We start from the raw sequence: 20,524 nt of genomic DNA, 5'->3' as shown, positions 1-20,524 counted from the left end.
ATGCTGTATTTGGTTGACTAAGTAGAGCCACTTGGTCGCTGTAAATAAGTGTGACCATCTGTGTCAGAGACCAGCTCCCAAAAGGCCATTTGATTTGTTTTGAATTGTTTAACATTTTGTAAAATGCCTATCAAAGGCACAGCATAACCCAAGTAAGCTGAAAGACGCAGGTTTCTTCTGAAAGATGAATGTTCCTCCCAAATAGTCAGGATTACTGACACTCAATAAGAGAAGTTTGAACAGACTGAAATTGAAGGTTTTTATTTTTGCCTGAAATTTTTATGATAAACAGATACCTGCAGATGATTGTAGCTGGGACTTATCAGCTGGAAAACACAATGGGAGCACAGCATGGAGCCTTATCTAGTCCCAGTTCATATTCCATGTCAATACTTCCAAAAATATATATATTTTTTTTTACACATGTTTTCTGATGATATGTGGAGGCATTTCCCGAAAAGACAACAGGGAGACTCCTGAGGAACCCTTGGCAACCTTGGTGACTCTCAGTTGCTGCAATGGACAGCCATGATCTTAACTTAAAGGCTCTTTTAGGGTACTGTGGGACATAGATGCCCTAACTTTCGTACATAGCCCGGGCTGGTGCGAGCCATTTATATTTGCGCGCTCGTGAGACTGGCTTGCTCTGTAAAAACAGCACCCAAACGCTAGTTTTTGGCTAGTCGGGTTGATTCCACTTCCTGCTTCATTTTCCACTTCCTGCTTCACTTTCAACAATAGCAACTGAGACATTTGCCGAAATTTCGACAAAATTTTGCCGAAGACAAGTCATACAAATGCTTGTGTCTCCATACCTCCTCAGTTAACCTTCCCTCCATGTGTCTACTACTAAGCGGACCAATCACAGCTCTTGCAGTCTGTGTCTCTGTGGCGCATAGTTACATTTCTGGGGAGGTGCACGTCAGCTATGGTGTTAGGGTGTGCATAGGGTATGCTCTGCTCTGTCGCCGTCTGCATCAATTTGACACATAAGTCTAAACTTCCTATAAGGTCTCAGAACTCCCTAAAACAAATCATGAACACAAGCTGCATTATTGAGGAGCACATACTGAAACTAGTCAGTCGATGTGTGACTAGTATGGAAGACAATATGAGTGAATATGAGCAATATTTGCACCAATGACTTAAAGGTAGGAGTCATAGTCCTTCTATTTGTGTTTTCCTGCCTCTGTCGAGCCAGACTGCACACTATATATATTCATACCAAATGATATTCTGTTTTCCAACGCACTTATATCTGTCACTGATTGACCTCAGTGGATAAACCTTCCATTCCCATATTCCCACAGTTTATTTCCACCCGGCGCGAAACAACATCACTTTTCAGTTTAATCTCAGAATCGGATTTGTTCACGCTGCCGAAACACCTGGGTTTGTGCTTTTACAGGGAATAATACGGCGTCACGCGGGGCAGCTAGCTGTTCTTATTGTTATTTATAACCCTAAATTGGGTCAGGCCTAAAACAACATATCTTATTTGTATTCCCACAGCAGCGAAGGAGGTGCTGGTGAGAGACTGCAAAAGAAGCTCCCGCGAATTCAAGAGGAACAGCGTCGCCAGCCTCCACACGAGAACAGAGCAGATCTCTGGTATGAGTGGCAAGTTCCTCCAGATTTATCAGCGTTATTTTTTAATGAAGGGAGCTCAGTTAAATATTTGGGAATGTAATTAACGGTGCAGAACATACGCTGATTACTAATGGGCTGTATTTCAAGAGTAAAATGAACTTTAATTCCTGCTTGTTCATTTCTGTCTCTCGTACAGAGTCAAAGGAAAAGTTCACAAGTAAAGTTGAAGGTAGGTGCTGTGGGTTTTTTTTAATTTTTTTTTTTTCTTCAGATTAGCACAGTCAACCACTGGATGTAGATTATTCCACTCAGTTTTTTTTTTTTTTTTGTTTCACCTCAGTGGCCATTTTGAAAAGAAGAGCTCTGCTCTCAGAATAACTGAATTAGCTTCCAGTACATGCATTATCTCAACTGTCTTTTCACCTTTTCAATTTAGCCCTCATGAGAAAAGAATAATCACTTTCGCACGTCTTTCATCATGAAAATGGTTTTCAAGCTTTATTATCATAATGACTACTGTGAAAAAATAATGCTTCTTTTCTTTTTTGTTTCCCAGTAACAGCATTCATTACATACAAAGTACTTTGTTTATCACTCTTTCCATCCTAAATCACATCCAAACACCAATTCATGAGATGTTAAAAAATATATATAGCTGCTGCTCTGAGGTATGAGCTAGTGCGGCTGGCAGGTTCTACACTTAAGTTATATTTAATCAGCCCATTAGCTGCGCTGAGAAGCTGCCTCAGCGGCTGTTTTACATATGCACAGATGATAAATAGCTCCGCGTGTTAATGTCCACTCCAGACCTCAGGAAAAACGCCTGTGTCAGTGGGAGGGGATCCACGGTCATCACCGGGTGGAAGCTGATCAGAAGGCAGTTCCTGGCGCTCTTTATCAAGCGCTTCCACCACGCCCGGAGGAGCCGCAAGGGACTCATTGCCCAGGTAATGGCCTCGGTCTGTCATGTTGATGAATTGAAGGGTTATACTAGTAGGGTTGCTGGGGAGGATCAAGGTAGGATTGCGAGAAATACATGTTGGCTTTCAAAATCAGTTAATGACATAGATGATAGAGTGAGCTAATTTAAAGTCTGGGGGGAGAAGTCATCCATCTTGGTGGAGTCAATAGAATTTAAGTTGTTGAAAACGAAATCTACACTGAAGGCAATGTGTAAGTGTTCAGGATGATGTAGCATCGTGTCAGTAAACTGCATGTGCAATAATCATCTTTATCCCCCGAAGCATGCGTGATACCAGTAGACAGCCACGAGGCAGAAGTCAGGGTTTGTTGTTGTTGCTGCTGTGGAGGATATTGTAGTCTTTTGCGCCCCGTGAAGCTGTGTGTGCATGAAAAGTGATTTGTGTCCGGCATCACTTAGGACCATCAGTTTCCCTTGATCACTCTTGATTGTCACCGGAAAGCCAAAGTGACACCCGCGATTTGTTTTTCCTTCATTTTACTTTGTGCTAATCATGTGTTTTCATTAGCCGGGTATTAAATGTGATCGCGGAACAATTACCGAGCTGACAGACTGCTATTAGCTTATTAAGTGTATGTCTATATTATTTTGTTCCTCGTAAACATGATCTCAGAAGTCAAAACCAATAAACAGATGCAATGTGAACGAGTCAAAACCAGTTCTGGTAAGTAGCAGTTTTCAAGTTAATGATATTTTTTCCTCAAGTTCTGAAATTGCACTTACGCAGCCGGACCACCTCACATCGACACTCTCAGTGTTCATGTGAATACCATGTAGTGGTATCAGTCGTGACAGGAGCCATTATGCTGAAATAATCATAAGTGAATATGAACAGTACAGCACATCCTTCCCCCGTGTGCCTGAGTGAGAGAGAAAGAGAGAGAACTGTGTTTCACCTTTGTGAGGTGTATGAGTTCCTCTTGTAATTTGCTGCAGTACCAGTCCCCCATTAGTCACTGTCAATCTTGGACGTCCCTCTTTAGTGGGGGACGCAGAGCAGGATAGAAGGATAAGTGTGTGATTGTGTATGTACAAGGGTGCACATTGTCTGCAAGGGCACACCTCCTACCTCTTCCTCTTTATTCATTTGGCTAAAGGTTTTTTTTTTTCCTCTTTTTCCCCCCGTCATGTCAACAGCTCCCATTGTCAGCAGATATGATTGTGCAGTGAGGTAATCTCCTCAAATACAAGCGGTTATGGGAATATAAAAGAGATGATGGCATGGAACACAAAAGGAGTGATTTATGGGGCTGGAAGTTGGGGACAGGCGAGCCTTGGCGATGTCAGAACCAGGGAGAAGGAGTTATTGGTTACGTTGAGGTGGATGAGTTGAAGGGTTCTGGTGTTCGGAGCTCACACTGAACTCAATTGAACTGCGCCGGCCCACTCAAGGTGTACGTTAGGGGATTAGAAAGTGTGAATACAGTGTAGTATTGTGATATTTTGCGTGACAATATTGTATCAGCACACTGACATCCAGTATAGATTTTTTTATTATGTAAATTAAAAATTAGAATTGGACTTTAGTGTAATAGATAAAAAATATATATTGGATTTCCAGTCTACATGGAGCTTTTGAGTTCTTTTCATAAGAAGCCAATGTGTGGGAGGAAGTTAGTAAAGATAAGAAGGAGACATTGAAGAAAGAAATCAGAAAAGTGCCTTCTACAGTTAAATCAGTTGCATGGATATAACACATGGGGTTTGCAAAGAGCTTCGAATGAAAAAGAAAAACTCAATATGTTGTACCTTATAATAACAGTTTTGCATATTTTTTGAAATTAATTGTATTGTGATAATATTGTATCATGAATTAAGTGTCTTGCTAACACTATGTCAAGACTTAAATGTCATGACAGTGTCGTATCTTGACTTAAAGGGGAATTATCATTTTTTACAACCTGGACCTTATTTCTGGCATAAAATACAACAGTTTACTCACCCATATAACTTTGGTGTCTTTTTCAGTCCTTCGGAAGATATTTAGCTCCAGTGGAGCGCCGCATATATCCATATAGTGGGAGTGACTGGGGCACCGAAACGCAGAATAACGCATTATCTGCTGTGAAACTTGTTCATTTCACCAATATTTTGTTATGATACGCTAGTGCTGTTACCCGTTGAGTCCAGAGTTACCTGTTATCTATTTGCGGACATGCAGTGGTTTGTTGTTCTTTGGCCAGCTGTTCCTCTCTCTGCCTCCGCATCCTCCTTTCAACGAGCTCCTCATTCGTATGCTCTGGCTCAAAACGGTAAGGACGTCCATCGCAAACCTCAGAATCGGAAAAATATTCAGCCATGTTGCAAAAAACTAGCAGTAGCAAATTACAGGTAAACAAGCTCAGAGATGATATCATCCAGGTCAGAGGTTAGTAGGTCCATCTACAGACCCCGGATGATGATAACAGGTAACTCCAGACTCAACGGGGAATAGCACTAGCGTATCATAACAAAAAATTGGTGAAATAAACGAGTTTCGTGGCAGATAATGCGTTATTTAGAGCAGGGGTCTCAAACTGATCCGTGAAAGGGCCACTGTGGCTGCAGGTTTTCATTCCAACCATGCAGCAGCACACCTGACTTGGCTCAATCAATCAACTGAACTGCCTTCACACAGTCATTTCAAGTGTCCTCTTGCTTGATTGGAACAAAAACTTGCCAGCCACACCCACTGCATGGGTGCTGCATGGTTGGAATGAAAACCTGCAGCCACAGTGGCCCTTTCACAGATCAGTTTGAGACCCCTGATTTAGAGGCTGCGTTTCGGTGCCCCAGTCACTCCCACTATATGGACATACGCTGATCTAAATATCTGACGAACGACTCCAATTAACAACAAAGTTATATGGGTGAGGAAATGATCGTATTTTATGCCAGAAATAAAGTCCAGGTTGTAAAAAAACAGTACTCTTTAAGTATCTTGCTAACACTATGTCGAGACTTAAGTGTCATGACAGTCTCGTATCTTGACTTAAGTTATAATTAAGCATCGCTGTAATGTTGTATTGTGGCTTACGTATCGTGATATTACTGCCTCATGAATTAAGTATCTTGATAATATTGTATCATGTTCTAGGTATCATGACAATACCCTTTGACTTCAGTATTGTGATATCATTGTATTATGTCTAAAGTATCATGATAGTATCTTATTTTGACTCGAGTGTCATATTGTAGCATAACTGATGTATCATAATAGGAATTCTTGAATAATATTCTATGAGGGCGAGCCTGGTGATTCCTTAGTGCATTATGTCTTAGAGAATATTTTGTTTTATGAGATTTTCATTTGTTGTATTGACATCTTTTTTTATTCTCAGGATAACATTATGTTATTATCATTTTGACTGAAAAGACGTAGTTAAGACGTAGTTGACGCTATTACCCTCTTTAACACAAGGCGCAGCCACAAAGCTATTATTCACAAATGAAAGTGGATAGACGTAACTGATTGCTGAAGAAGTAACCTCGGCCTAATGAGACTTTTGACTTTGCGGGAAATGAAGCACGTCTTAACGATGTTGTGGTGTTTTTACCCGTTTTGCATAGTATAATCCTGCCCTCTTCTTTAAATCCCCACTAAACCTGAGAATGTGATAAACTCATGCATTGTTCATGGGAGCGCTTTGGCTTTGTGAGCATAATGACTTCTCCCAGTTTTTAGCCGATTTCTCTCAATGGAAGAAGTACCAGCTGTCACCTACAATTACTGCTGAGAGAGAGAGAGAGAGAAAGAAAGAGAGAGAGAGAGCAATAAAACAAGAATACTTCTCTCTTTGCCATTAAGCTTTTTAGTCTCTTGCTGTTCTTTATCTTTCTTCCCAGCACACTTCCATGGCCGCAGCTCCATGCATTAAATTTGGGAATTCCAATTGTAGCATCCTGAATTGGCCAGACCAACGGCACGCCCTGCAATTAATCAAGTGTACGCAAACCTCCCCTGTGCTGCAGAGCGCACCCCCAGCCTACGAATCATTAAACAGTAAAGATATCTTACATTTTTCCCCACTGACCTTTTTGTCAGTTCTAACAATATAATGAAAAGAGAATTACATGATTTTTTTTGGGGGGGGGGGGGGCCTGGGACGCGTGCCAGCATCTGTTTTAAAAAAATAAATAAATAACACAAAAGACAAGAGAATGGTGAAAAACTAATTATGTCTGAGTGGCCAGATGATGGTGGCGGCGTTGGGAGTGTTTAATCAAACTCATAAGATGGCGAGGAGCATATTAATGCGGCAACATTGTTGCACTGGTCCCGCGCTATTGTTGATTGCATCAGTCATTTTGCATTTTGTTGCATGGAGTGACAGTGAGGGAGGAGGGGAGTGATGAAATTGATCTCTCATTGGCTGAATGCTGCAACGCTTACACACATAATCATGCGTCCATATCAGCCATGCAGACTGCATAATGATGCTCTTTGTTTCCTATAGAAGGCCAGCTGTGATTTTATCACTCAGAACTACGCCACTGTGGATTGTTACATTACATAGGTCATAAAATGAATAAGGATATATATATATATAACTCATTCAGCCACATTCAAAACATGTCTTAATACGATCGTTATGACGCTACTGCTGTAGAAACCATCAACATCATACGGATACGCAATAAAACAGGACTTCTCATATATCGAGATGAACGCCATTACTGAAGCAAGACACCCAGCGCCACATACGTCAAATCCAGCAGACATTAATGGCGACCCAATAAAATGGCAAAAATATACATAAAAGATGTAAATGTAATTCACTTTAGTCACCAGAACTTAAGAAACAATTTGTCAGCCAAGCTTAGCGCTCATAGTGGCTGACCTAAAAGTGCCCGACACAGCCTTTCCCTGGCTGGATCAGGCTAGCTAGCTCCGGGATTGCGCCTTTTTCTCACAATATGCAGCTTTTCCTTCAAAGTCCACCGTAAAAATGTCTTTCTAAGAAGATCTCTAACCGAGTCGATAGCCTCTCCTCCGTCCACCATCGTGGGTTCAACAAATTGCTACGAAAACGTCGACGGGGACGATTTGCTTGCACAGCTCGCAACAGATGAACATGAACCGCTTGCTTGGCTTAAACAGAGCGGCTCTCTGACTCTCCAATCAGAGGACGAGAAAACGCTGGCGCTACCGTGGGCCACAGAGAAGACCTAAGAATACAAACTTAAAATGTGACACTGCCAGAAATACAGACAAGCCATGAAATGAAAAGAATAGGCTATTGGGAAATATTTAATTAAAAAATAAAAAATAAAAAAGATTAAGTAAGTCAGTGATTTTGATAAAGTTTTTATGCCAGCAGAGAAGACTGTGCTGTCCCTGACTGCCCACCACTGATATATAAACAGTATTCTTCTGTATTTGAGCACCGTACAATAACTCCACGATTAAATGAAACTCCAAGGCTGATTATTTGAGGGATTTACTCAAGAAAAGCACTCAAATATTCATTTCAGGTTTGTAACGTTTAGTGCAGTTTATTAATTTTGATGGCGTTCGGCAATTTTGTAATTTGGCAGCAGCTTCTCGTGACTTTATTGAAATGTCTTTTTAATTGATTTCTGTAATGTTTTTACTTGCTTGGAGTTTCAGATGTTGCCGGATAAATGTCTTAAGTGGTGCAGTGACAGTTTAATGATTATTTTTTGAATATTTTCTTTTAAATGTGTCGCTGTCCTCCTAGGTGGTCCTGCCTGCTGTTTTTGTCTGCCTGTCTTTGATCTTCTCCCTCATCGTCCCGCCGTTCACCGAGTACCCGAGTCTGGAGCTGCAGCCGTGGATGTATGGTCTGCCTCAAACCACCTTTTACAGGTAGCTACTTTATGATATAGCGTATGTGTAGATAGGGCTGGTCAGTAGAACTAAAAACATGTACGAATAATAATAGTTTTTTCTGTATGTCTTCATGAATTCAAGGCAAATTATGATTCAAAAGGATTCTCTTTATTAAAACTATATAAGTTATATTCAGTATCAGCAAACTATAAGAAAAAGGCAGCAATTAAAAGGGGTGCTATTAGGCAGTGTGTGGAGAAACAATGACAATGAAAAATTTCTCGGTATCCCCTCTTTTACATTCTATATTAAAAAGCTGCTGCGTGGCAACAACAGCATCACTCAGAGCTCTCCTCAGTAAAATGAAACAGCCAGGCTCATGTCAGGCCGCATGTTTCCGCTGCTCCAGAGATACCGTTGTTGTTGAGTAAAACAACGCCTGCTGCACCGCAATCTTCTCTCGAGTTTTGTTGTACAAACTGGGCTCCTAAATTTTTGCAGGTCGATACGTTTGATTTATTGTTCTCAACATCTTTGCAAACCCAGGCTTTTGGACCGCGTGAATGTGCACCATGCTTTCCCAGTGTGATATACCAGCACTTGTGCTATTTCCTTCCATCGGTGCTCAGTCAGCGGCCAGCGAGGCAGCTAAAGTTTGTTGCTTTTTTGTTGACGTTTTGGAGCTAGCATCCACACGCATTGCTCCCATTCCACTGCGTGCTTTGGTTCCAGTTGCAGCGACAGGTTTGTCATGCTGTTCTGTCGTGGATTTTTACTGGATAGGAGAGATGAATGGTTATAGTAGCAGATAGATGGTAGATGGTAGATTACCAAGAGACAACAGCCCTGTAGGAAAAATGCATGTCAATGACAGAATTACTGAGAGAGAACTTTTTTCATTAATGGGCTATGTTCTGGGAGCTGTCCCCTCCTTACAATAGCTGCAGCTTGTTACCATTGAGAAGACATATTTAGTGACTTTGTGTCTTCAGGAATTATTTCTCATTTGGAGTTAATATTTAAAATCCCCCCAAGCTCGACACTGACCTGTGTCACTGTAACAACAAACATGCTGTAAAAGTTCCATCTGAATTTTAATACGCATCAGTGGTTACGGCATCTGTCCAAATCATCAAACTAATCCTGACACTGCATCCAGGCTGTGTTCTGGTGACAGGAAGCTGTTGTCTCTTATCCACTCTGCTGGTGTTTCATTTCCCTCGAAAGCACTTTGTAGAATTTCACGTCAAAACACAACAAGCGCAGACTTTTGTGATACGGGTTTGTTGAAGATAGAATCTAAACTCTTGGTCACAGTGAGATGCTGTTCACTTTGTTTTTGTGCACTTTCTTTTGCTGCAATCCGATAGAGTATAAAGCCTGCATTCAAGTCATGACTCAGAGATCATGGACTTCAGATTCTTTTCAATTTTTATTTCTCCTTAGTACTAAATATTGTAAAGCTTTACTTAGTTTTGCAATAGGACTACATAAGATATTCCATGTTTTTACAAATTATAAACCCGTGTAGCTTGTTTTACCTTCCTACAGGTATTTAATCTACTCGTATATTCTGTGCTGGCAGGGCACTACTGGCACTACTATCCAGTATAGTATCATCCTATATTCATAGGACCATGGTATAGGCATCGCATATGCAAATGAAACAAACAAATATGCTGTTTAACACGTTAGGAAGTCTGTAAACCTGAAGCTTTATAGTTGCCTTTCAAAAGGTCCAGATATGGAGACCCACTAGAATTAATTGCACTTATTGTAAGCCGATATGTGTTTCAAAATAGGACAAATATTTAAGTGACAAAAGTTTTCATCCTTAATCCACAAACGTGAACTAGTGTAATGGAATGAACAAATATTTATTCAGTCTCTTGTTGCTGCTTTGCTGCGGAAATATTTGAATTCAACTCTGTCCCTCTCCGTGGTGCTGAAACATTCTAAATGGTCTGCGTCCTAAGTGAAACAGGCAGAACATACACAAATATTGCTAGTGTATGGACGGGGGAACTAGGTCTTCTTTCCATCACTGCTCATTATTAGAAAGGAAAAAAACGCCAACAACGCCACCGCTCCGTCTGAGTTCACCAAACTTTCCAAGCCTGCTTGCAGCATGGTCAATTTTGCAATAGGAACCAAAGTCTTAACCAGCTAGTGGTAAATATTTTGGGATTTTTCCACTTGACAACTGGCAGTACACGATACTGTGGACCGTCACGGCTCCAAAAGATTGGTACAACTTGGCTCACCAGCAAGGGATCGAGATTCATTCATGATACTTAGAGCTTACAACAGTAGGGGGTTGGTAATGATTATCATGTAGTCGCTGTCAAAGTGTCAAAACTGGGAAGTTTTAGTCTTCATGTGTAATGCATTTGAAACCTCAAGCGTCTTATTTTGCATTTGCCATTCACTTTATTAACTGCCACATTTTGTCTTTTCTCTTCTGCGATTATAAAACACCCCTCTTTATGGCTTGATGATGACTCTGTGATTGAATGTGGTGCTAATAGTCCATTAAAGAAGCTTACACTACGTGGCTCAGACTGTAGATGCCAGTGATTGATGTTTTAGTTTGGATTGACCTAATTTAGAAGTTCAAGTTTTAAACCCTGCTATTAGTTCATAATGAATAACTGTGACGGTAACATAGATAAATCAACCCTCTGCATTTTAGTTTCAGTTAGTTTGATTGACTTTTTCTTCCTTCTGAATGAGATGTCAGAGTGTAGAAGTCCCTCTGTGGGGTTGTTTCTGTAATATCATGTGGCCTTCTCTTGGCTTTCCTCTTCTATTCTCTCAGCTCTTACTTCTCTGTGATGTTTCATTTAGACTAGATGAACTATTCATTAGTTCCACTCTTTCTCTGTATATGCACAAATCTTCATTTTGAAACTGTCCAATAGTTTTATTATCTTGAATAGCACGGTAACCCAACCATCGTTAATTGCAAAACAGATGGCTGCACATAATCCATTTTTACAATCGGACCACTTCAATTGCACACACTGGTGGCCGAGAAAATGACCGTGTGACCTTCATGCCGACGCCTCTAAATGAGACAGTGAACACTGTATTAATCCAAACGGTTGGCTGGGCTGTGGTCACTGCTGGCACCAAGCCATCACCATGGTCTTTATGAAACACTGTGTTTTAACTCCCACAGTACCCTTAAGATAAAGGGCAGAGTGTGTGTGGTTGGTAATGAGAAGGAAATTGGAATGGGAAGATTGTTTAACTGAGACTCGGGGCTTAGATATGTACAGGACACTCGGATGATAATGAAAGGTTGTGAAGAGCCTATATTGTAGACTGAATCTTGAACAGGCTCCTATCAGTACGTGCTTGTGCATGAATACGCATTAAGACAGAGCTGGACTCTAGCTATAGAGAACATCACTGTACGGCCAGTACTGTTTTGGGAATTCATGTGATTTATTAGGCCTATTCAAAATGTGCTACATCTGACCCTCTGGTGTCTCATTTTCTCTCAGGCCTTCTTTTGTGTCAAGTTTTGTTTAGGATTAATCACGGTCTAAACTCCTGAGCTTTGCCAATGAGGAAACAGATGAGACGACTGATTCACATAGCTTAGATGATCAGTCACTCTCGATCACACTGAACATGTTGTTCATATGCTGGTGGGGGAGCTGTGGGGTAGTGGTTAGACAAGCAGCCTTGGTTCACAGGTTCACATTCTCCCCATGTCCATAGCAGAGGAAGCTTGCGCAACCTAGGATTAATAGGAAGGATTCATTATTAATACTGGTACATGAAACAACAGCTTTGAATGCAGCCATTGGACTTCCACTCAAGCACTGGAGAGGTCGCTCAAAGGTTGTCTGTTCGAGTCCCAACACAGTCACTCTTTATATCTGCACTCTTGGATGAGTTGAATGCAGAGAATTCCCTATTACTGAATTTCCCACAGGATGAATAAAGTATCTATCTATTCATCAGTGCCCACACTCGCTGCTCATGCTCAGTTTTCTGATTATTTCCTGAAACTGTTTGGAAGAGTTGGGGGCATTTCAGAACTATGTCTTCGTTGTGGACACAAACCAAAGTTAAATGCATTGGATCTGAATGAAATGTAGGTATGAACTCACCCATAGCTGGTTAGGTAGAACTGCTAATCAGAGTCACTATTATTAACTGATTAACTGATTATGTCACTGACTGAAAACACTTAAAGCCTCTCATGTGAAATTCATTAAATTTCCTGTGTGACACCACCTATAGGCTCAGACTTATCTTGCAGTAAGCACACTGCCCTCCTTGTGAATCTCTGAATCTCAGCATGGGGGCTTAAAGACATCTGATTGAAAATATCTAGCACAGGCTCCTTCTGTACATTGATTCAACTGATGGTGAGAAAATAATGGTACTCCATCATCCAGTGGAGTTAAAAGGGAAGGACGCTTCTGGTGGACTACCATGAGACCTTATTATTCTGTACGTGCGGTAGTCACTGGCGAGACATCCCATTTGAATTGAGCCATGAATTGCACACATAATGTTTGTGAGCTTTCTAAAACCTTTGAAGTATAAAACTGTGAAAATATGCAGCCTATGTCATCATCAAAACTTTCTATCCAAAAGGTAGATAGGTAGAAATGGATGGATGGAGGGTAGTTGGGCAGGGATAGGGAGGGATGGATGGATGGATGGATGGATGGATCGATGGATGGATGGATGGATGGATGGATGGATGGAGGGTAGTTGGGCAGGGATAGGGATGGATGGAGGGTACTTGGGCAGGGATAGGGATGGATGGATGGATGGATGGAGGGTAGTTGGGCAGGGATAGGGATGGATGGATGGATGGATGGATGGAGGGTAGTTGGGCAGGGGTAGGGATGGATGGATGGACGGTAGTTGGGCAGGGATAGGGATGGATGGATGGATGGATGGATGGATGGAGGGTAGTTGGGCAGGGATAGGGATGGATGGATGGATGGAGGGTAGTTGGGCAGGGATAGGGATGGATGGATGGATGGATGGATGGAGGGTAGTTGGGCAGGGATAGGGATGGATGGATGGAGGGTAGTTGGGCAGGGATAGGGATGGATGGATGGATGGATGGAGGGTAGTTGGGCAGGGATAGGGATGGATGGATGGATGGATGGAGGGTAGTTGGGCAGGGATAGGGATGGATGGATGGAGGGTAGTTGGGCAGGGATAGGGATGGATGGATGGATGGATGGATGGAGGGTAGTTGGGCAGGGATAGGGATGGATGGATGGACGGTAGTTGGGCAGGGATAGGGATGGATGGATGGAGGGTAGTTGGGCAGGGATAGGGATGGATGGATGGAGGGTAGTTGGGCAGGGATAGGGATGGATGGATGGAGGGTAGTTGGGCAGGGATAGGGATGGATGGATGGAGGGTAGTTGGGCAGGGATAGGGATGGATCGAGGGTAGTTAGGTAGAAAGGTTTGTTGGATGGATGGATGGTATGTATGAGGGTAAATAGGTAGATATGCAGATAGGTAGCAGTGATGTTCACCTCTTTTAATTCTATTTTCCTTGTTCTGGTTGAACGAATGTGCCAGAATGATTCTAGTACGATTAGAGATGTTTGTAGTTCACTGAGTGGTTTCACAAAAAACTAGATGGTACTTCTCAATCATTCATTAGTAATCGTTGACTTTCTTGTATCTAATTCATGGCACAATTCATTTGTCATTTGTCTCTTACCATTAATTATCATAAATTAAGGACTTGTGATGTCTGGGATTGGTGATGACCACCAGGCTCTGGTAATATAACTTCTGTAATGGTACAACCTAAATCAAGCTGTCCTTAAACCAGTCACATCGCTTCTAAAACATCACCCTTAGTGGTACTGAACATTTTAGTCAGTAACTCATCTTTTTGTAATTCAGTTTTTTTCTGGGGAGGAGAGGTAGCTTTGCCAAAAGATAGAAGTTGTTCACGCTCTTTCTCTCACTTTTTGTATCACGTCTGCACTTATCGGTGTGTTTTATTGACTTTGTGTCAGCTGACGTCCGTGGATTACAGCTGACATGTGTACCCTCTGTGAGGAATGAAATGTGAAACCTAATTGCATCCTGAAATGTTTGAATAAAACATTATCATATCCCCAACATTTACAGCAACGATATGCCGGAAAATGCGGAGGTGTCAAGGGTGGTGGAAACGCTGGTGAACAACCCTGGCTTTGGCACACGCTGCATGAATGGAGACCCGATGCCGTGAGTATTCAACAATTCCTTCAGCAGACACGGAAGAAGCTGTTAAAAAAAAAAAAAAAGTCAGTAACCCAGAGCATGGGGAAGTAGTGCTCTGCATGATTTTGAAAACCAATTTACCAGAACAAATTTGATCAATAAATAATTAGCTTTTCACACACTCTCTAGATAATCCTGATCAGAATGGGCTGAATAATGAAAACCTTTTGAAACCGAGAAATGAAATGGAAATATTACACAGCTTGGGGCCCAAATAGTTCAGCGCCGTGAACGGCTTTTTGTGCCGAACACAACTTTCTTTTTCAGATGTATTATCCAGCGGCCTTAAAAATGTATTATTTGGGATGTGGGGTATTTTGTTAGTTTATATATCTGGAGACCCTCTCTTCATTCTGATAAGTGTTTTATTGTTTTGCTGCAGGAATTTAACCTGTTCCTCCAGCGGGTCTGATTGGTTCACTCCCCCTGTGGATCAGGCCGTCGCTGACATATTCCTCAACGGGAACTGGAGCATGTCTAACCCCTCCCCGTCCTGTCAGTGCAGCACTCCTGAACGAACCATCATGTTACCTGACTGTCCGCTCGGTGCGGGAGGCCTCCCTCCACCGCAGGTGAGTCTCTTACTCTGGGGCTCGTGCATTTTGATAGTGTAGAATCAGATTGCATGTGAGTTTATGGCCGTACAATAACGCTGATTATCTGCAACACTGAATGTGTCTATGTGAGGTCCCTTGAGCAAGATGTTTCTGATCCAGAGCCACTGGTCTTTGGTGGAATAGGTACACTTTCTCTACGTTCCATAGAGGAATAAACTGCAACCAGAGAGTGGAACTGTCGACATGTAAAAAGTAAAAAATAAATCAGTGACACAACGCTACAATAAAAATGCTTATCATGGAAGCTTTTGGCTCGCAGTCTGAAAGTCCCAGTCAGCATCATTTTGATTTGGAAATGTAAAGGTACTTACTAACAAGGAATTTGCATTGCATTGCAAAATGCAAATCAGCCTTTTGTGCTGCCTCCCTTTTGTGAAACGGCGTGCATGCATGAAAGTGGGACCAAAATTGATTCCACTGAAAATACACAGAATTGGCCATTGCCGGCGATTCAGCTGGTCCCTCATACCTGCTGAAATAAAATACAAAATATACACCCACGGCGTGTTTTGTATCTCTCTCAGGTAACTTTTAACCTTGTAGCATCCCTTTGGATGTTTCATTGCGTGCGGTGCCAGCTCCGACCTTTTCTGCTCACATCACGAGTCCTGGGAGCTTTGCATGTCTCATCCTCTAGAAGTCAATACCAATCCTTTACAGGCCATTACTTCAACAATATACATGGGTGAATGCGGCCAGGGCGAATGTTGCGGGGTCTGACCTGAAGAGGTTTGATCCCGGCTGAGATCGATGGGCAAGTTAGAGACCGCACATCACTGCCTACCATCAGCCACCTGCTGACCGAACCAGTCACATCTCAGAGAGTCTCATTTGGAGCTAAATGATTTGCACTGTTGTCTGCCAATGATAATGAGAAATCTAAAGCTGGAGAGAGAAGAGATGGAGAAGCTGCCGCCGCCACTCCAATGTCATTTCATTAGAGACGGCTTTGTCTGTTTGCTCAGGCTTTGTGGCATGTGCCTGCATTTTAAGCGATTTGAATTTGAATGTGTCATAGCTAACCCCACCTAAATCTGAAAATATTGTGGTCCTGTTGGAGACTTAACAGCGTGGTGGTTGAGAATTTGTTTCTGCTGGTTTACCCCAGATGGAGGGAGGACATGTCTGATTTCCTGAGATTTAGCTGCAATAAAAAAAGCATTACACTCACAAAATACAGTCACTAACTATGATTTTTACACTTTAATTTTCATAGAGACATAAAGTCTGTGCCGACTGGCTGTCTAAGACCTCTAGCTGATGCTTTTAATTTTTTTTTTTTATTTTTTTTTTTGTGCTGCCTATGAGCGTGATCATTCTCAAGCTGTGGGTTGGATAGCTCACTGCTAACATGGAATAGCATTCAGACTAACTGCTTGTTCTTTATCGCACTATCATGGTGTTTATCCAGATTTATTTTTCAGAAACTTTTCAGAAACATTCAGGGAAATGATATAATATCTCACACGGACTGCACAGACCTTTTTCACAGCAGACATTTTGACTCGTCGCAGTAGGGAAGGCTCAAGTGTATTAATTACGCCGGCTTTCTGGTTCGCCGTTGTGACTTGCTGCGGGATGCTTAATGGAACCGTGCCATCATTAATACACCAGTGTTCTCCCTGCTGTGACGAGTCAACATGTCTGCCACCAAATAGAATAAGTGTGGGCCGGTGGGCAGCGTTGCTATAACCGGAGTCAGGAAGTGGGAGGGCATGGTAGCATGTGATGTGTGCAGGTTGGTGTAAATGTATGAGAATTAGTGTATGATCAAATGTTGGTGGTGGTTTAGGCAGGTGATTCCTGCATGTAAATACCTTTACAGTTGTTGTAATTAAGCTTTTCTAAGAGAAAATATTCCAAAATGCTAAATTGAAGTAACATCTCCACGTCCCCAAATCCCAAACACTGTCCCACCTATCCATACCCTGTGTCCAGATCATTCTTAATAAGGATCTTTCCTTTCCTGCACTTGAACGCGCACTCGCACAAACTCTCTCCAATACTTCATGTCACCGGAAAACTGGAAGAAAATGTGTGATGAGCGGCCTCAGCCTCACAAGAGCAAGGCAAATCCCAATAACATTGATTTTAAATTTTCACACAAGATTCAAAATAATGAAACTTAATGGTTCCGAGTTTGCGGTAATATTTATCTTCACTTTGAAACAATAATTTCACATTAAAGCGCAGCGATGTGTCCAGACGTAATTTTTCTGAATACACTTTTAGACTGAGGCAATTTACAGTTAAAGAATGAGCTATAATCAAAATGCCATTTTATGTAATTAATTTGCCACACTGTGGGGGGAAAAAAGACCTTGTAGGGGGAATCTAATTACACAACAGACGATTATGAAGTTGCTTCACTGTGGTTTAAAGGGCCTTATAAGTCTTATAAGTGTCAACTCATTTGTGTCTAAGGTGTAAGTTACACAGGCGTGGTAAGTTCAATTTAAAAAGCAGTTATAAAGTTACAAGGCTCCTTTCAGACTCACTTCTTAAGGGATGTGAGAGAACGTTAGAAGAAAATACTGATACAGTAATGTGAAGTAAAAGGATTTGATCCGATAATTACCATATTTTCCCCTTTAAATGTCTGGCATACTTGGAGATGTCATTTGTTCAGGACAAAATAAGGTAATAGAAAGATGAAGTCTGCAAAGTCAGTGGCATCAAATAACTGAGAGATTGAACCTGCTGGGCTCATCTGCCACTTATTTTCCTCCAGGCCCCTATCTTATACTCCCACTATATATAGATATATAGTAGCACGGGTGCCATTTCACACTCTGCATCGATCTGTAACTCTTTGTTGAACTTGTGCGGGTCTCGCTGTGTGCTCCCGTCGGTGACAAGGCCATTCAAGGCCATTTAAAAGAAGCTACTGTCCAGGTACGATGTTAAAGGATGATTGTTGAGACAGTCAAACAAGAGAAGTGGCCTTTGTGTAACCTTTTCCGATCCCTGACGTTCAGTCCTGGCTTATGACAGCGCTGTCAAAGAGTCCCCCATTTGTTGAGGCTCTGCTCGTATCTTTGTATCTTCCTTTTACTCTGCTGGGCCATCAAAGTCTTTCTTTCTAACCCTATATAATATTTTGCTCTTTTCTTCCCTCCATTTTTTTTTTTTTTTTTTTTTATCCTCTCTGAATCTTTTTCTCTTATTTTATTCATCACCCCTGCTTTGCTACTTTACCAGACCTTATCACATCCTGCTGTAAGTGGCTGCTAGTGCATTTAGCCCTGGTAAAAAGAGCATATATGAAGGACAGTTCTTACCTACATCTTGTTACATATGCTTGCACCATTTCTCCTTTATTTACAACATCTGTTGTGCCAGATCTTGTGAAAGGATATTAAATGGACCATCGTTTCTGCGTGGAAACAACCTTGAGCACATTCAGTTATTATCATGCAACACAGACAACCAGATGTGGAAGACATATGTTGGGGCCAGGTCATTCAGTGACTTGTATGGAAACACTAAAACCTTAAAATCATTCTTAAAACAAACTGGGAGCCGGTGAAGGGAGGCCAGTACAGGACCAGTGTGTTCTCACTTACATGTTTCTGTTAAATAACAAACTGCATCACACTTCACCATCTGCAAAAGAGACCTGGAGAACACCAGACGAGATGAGATGAAAACATGTGCAACCCTTTCAAATTCTATAAAAGACAAAAAAAAAAAAAAAAAAAGACTTATCCTTTGATAAGGGCCTTGACTGCAAGGAACTGGATTTGACCACTGAATTCATCTGTTTGTCCAACTTGAAAGCAACTTGAAAGCACCGTCCTTTATCATCCCCAGGTTTTTAACAGTGGGTTTCACAGCATGAAAGAAAAAACAGTTTCTGGCACCTCTAGGTCCAAGTACCAGGACCTCAGTTTTACTCTTATTTAACTTTATAAAGTTAAGGGCCATCCAATCTTTGATGTCCTTGAAACAGTCCAACAGTCGTTTTAATGAGTTATCAACTTTTAATAGCCATTAAGCTGATGTATCATGTGCATGACAACGGGATGAGATGCCGCACCTCATAAGACTGGGTCCATAGGGGAGCATGTATAGGGAAAATAGAATTGGCCCGAGAATAGTGCCCTGAGGGACTCCACAGTGTATATGTGATCTGGAGGAAGCAGAGTCACCAGGGCTGACTGAGAATGCCAGTGAATGAAAGTTTGGCATAACCCACAATCCTCCACACTTTATTCTTTGACCTTTGTTGCCTCCCTGCTGTTAACTGCAAACCACCAGTGGGTCATAAAATACAGTTTGAAACACAGTGTAGTGTATGAGGTCATAAGATAGTAACATAAATACATTGTATACAGTATAGTTTTGCATTTAAACATTGTGACAGATATAACAAGTACGTGTGTTTTACTTCTTTATACTACCTGTGGACCATCTTAGGGGGCCATAAATTAATTCAAGTCCAGGGCAGAGACCACCCACAGAGGCCAAGCATACCGAGAGGATGTATTCCCTTTGACCTGAAAGCCTCACTCATTGAATAAATCATGACAAAATGTACCGGCTTCAGACCAGTTTTCTTTTTTATCTTTTATCCTGCCGGTCCTCCGAATATGCCCTTGAGAAACTGCAGAAAAATGAGCTACAGAAAAACATGGACACAGCTCCGCGGGAGGTAGTGTGAAATCATTGTTTCCATGGTAATGGCAGGCAACACTAAGCCCGCTATCAATTCTGAGGTATTGACTCTCGTTCACTGGTGATATTTAACCTTCATAGATGAATAGGCCGTCATGCGTGCGGAGGAATTGATAAAGCCTCCACGTTCTCCATATTACGATTGATGTCTTTATCATTTGGAGACTGCCCTAACTACAGCTTGCTTGCAAACTATCTTCCTTGGACTCATCTGTCAGGCTATTGAAGTTGAGCATTGGTTTACCTTTTGTGCAGAAAAAAAAAGAGACAGTCTGCACAGGAAATAAAACAGCCATTATCTACATTAGCTTGTTAGAGTAAAAAATGACTGACGACTACTCCAAGTCTTTCAGTAAGCGTGATATATTATTTCTATCTTATCATTTATTCATGGTGTTCAATCAAACTCTGCAAACCTTATGTCTGAGGACAGATTTTCTCTCCACTACAACAGCTTTTGAAAGAGCAAACCCAGCTAACTTCTGATCAGCTCTAAACCCCGTCGGCCCTGGCGAACACAAGACACTGGCACATCCTTTCTCTGCCTGGCGCTGTAGATTTGTCACTTTTTCCCCCAACGCGGGCAGATTGGTTTTAGAGTAAAACGACCTGTCCA

At 41.7% G+C, this 20,524-nt stretch overlaps 1 protein-coding gene across 1 annotated transcript in view; it reads left to right on the top strand.

Annotated features, from left to right (window-relative positions):
- Positions 1-20,524, top strand: part of LOC311486628 (phospholipid-transporting ATPase ABCA1) — a gene marked incomplete at its 5' end in the record, with an annotated part of 154,027 nt that overhangs the window by 70,287 nt on the left and 63,216 nt on the right. The window contains 6 exons of the mRNA XM_084542543.1: positions 1,516-1,617; positions 1,787-1,819; positions 2,398-2,537; positions 8,254-8,381; positions 14,480-14,578; positions 14,997-15,186. Coding sequence (XP_084398669.1) covers positions 1,516-1,617; positions 1,787-1,819; positions 2,398-2,537; positions 8,254-8,381; positions 14,480-14,578; positions 14,997-15,186 — 692 coding nt within the window. The remainder of the gene's footprint in view (positions 1-1,515; positions 1,618-1,786; positions 1,820-2,397; positions 2,538-8,253; positions 8,382-14,479; positions 14,579-14,996; positions 15,187-20,524) is intronic.

The sequence above is a fragment of the Chelon labrosus genome (assembly GCF_963514085.1).
Source record: "Chelon labrosus genome assembly, chromosome: 1".
NCBI classification, from domain to species: Eukaryota; Metazoa; Chordata; class Actinopteri; order Mugiliformes; family Mugilidae; genus Chelon; species Chelon labrosus.
The sequence above is the reverse complement of the archived record's forward strand: the minus strand, read 5'-3'. Positions and strand labels throughout refer to the sequence as shown.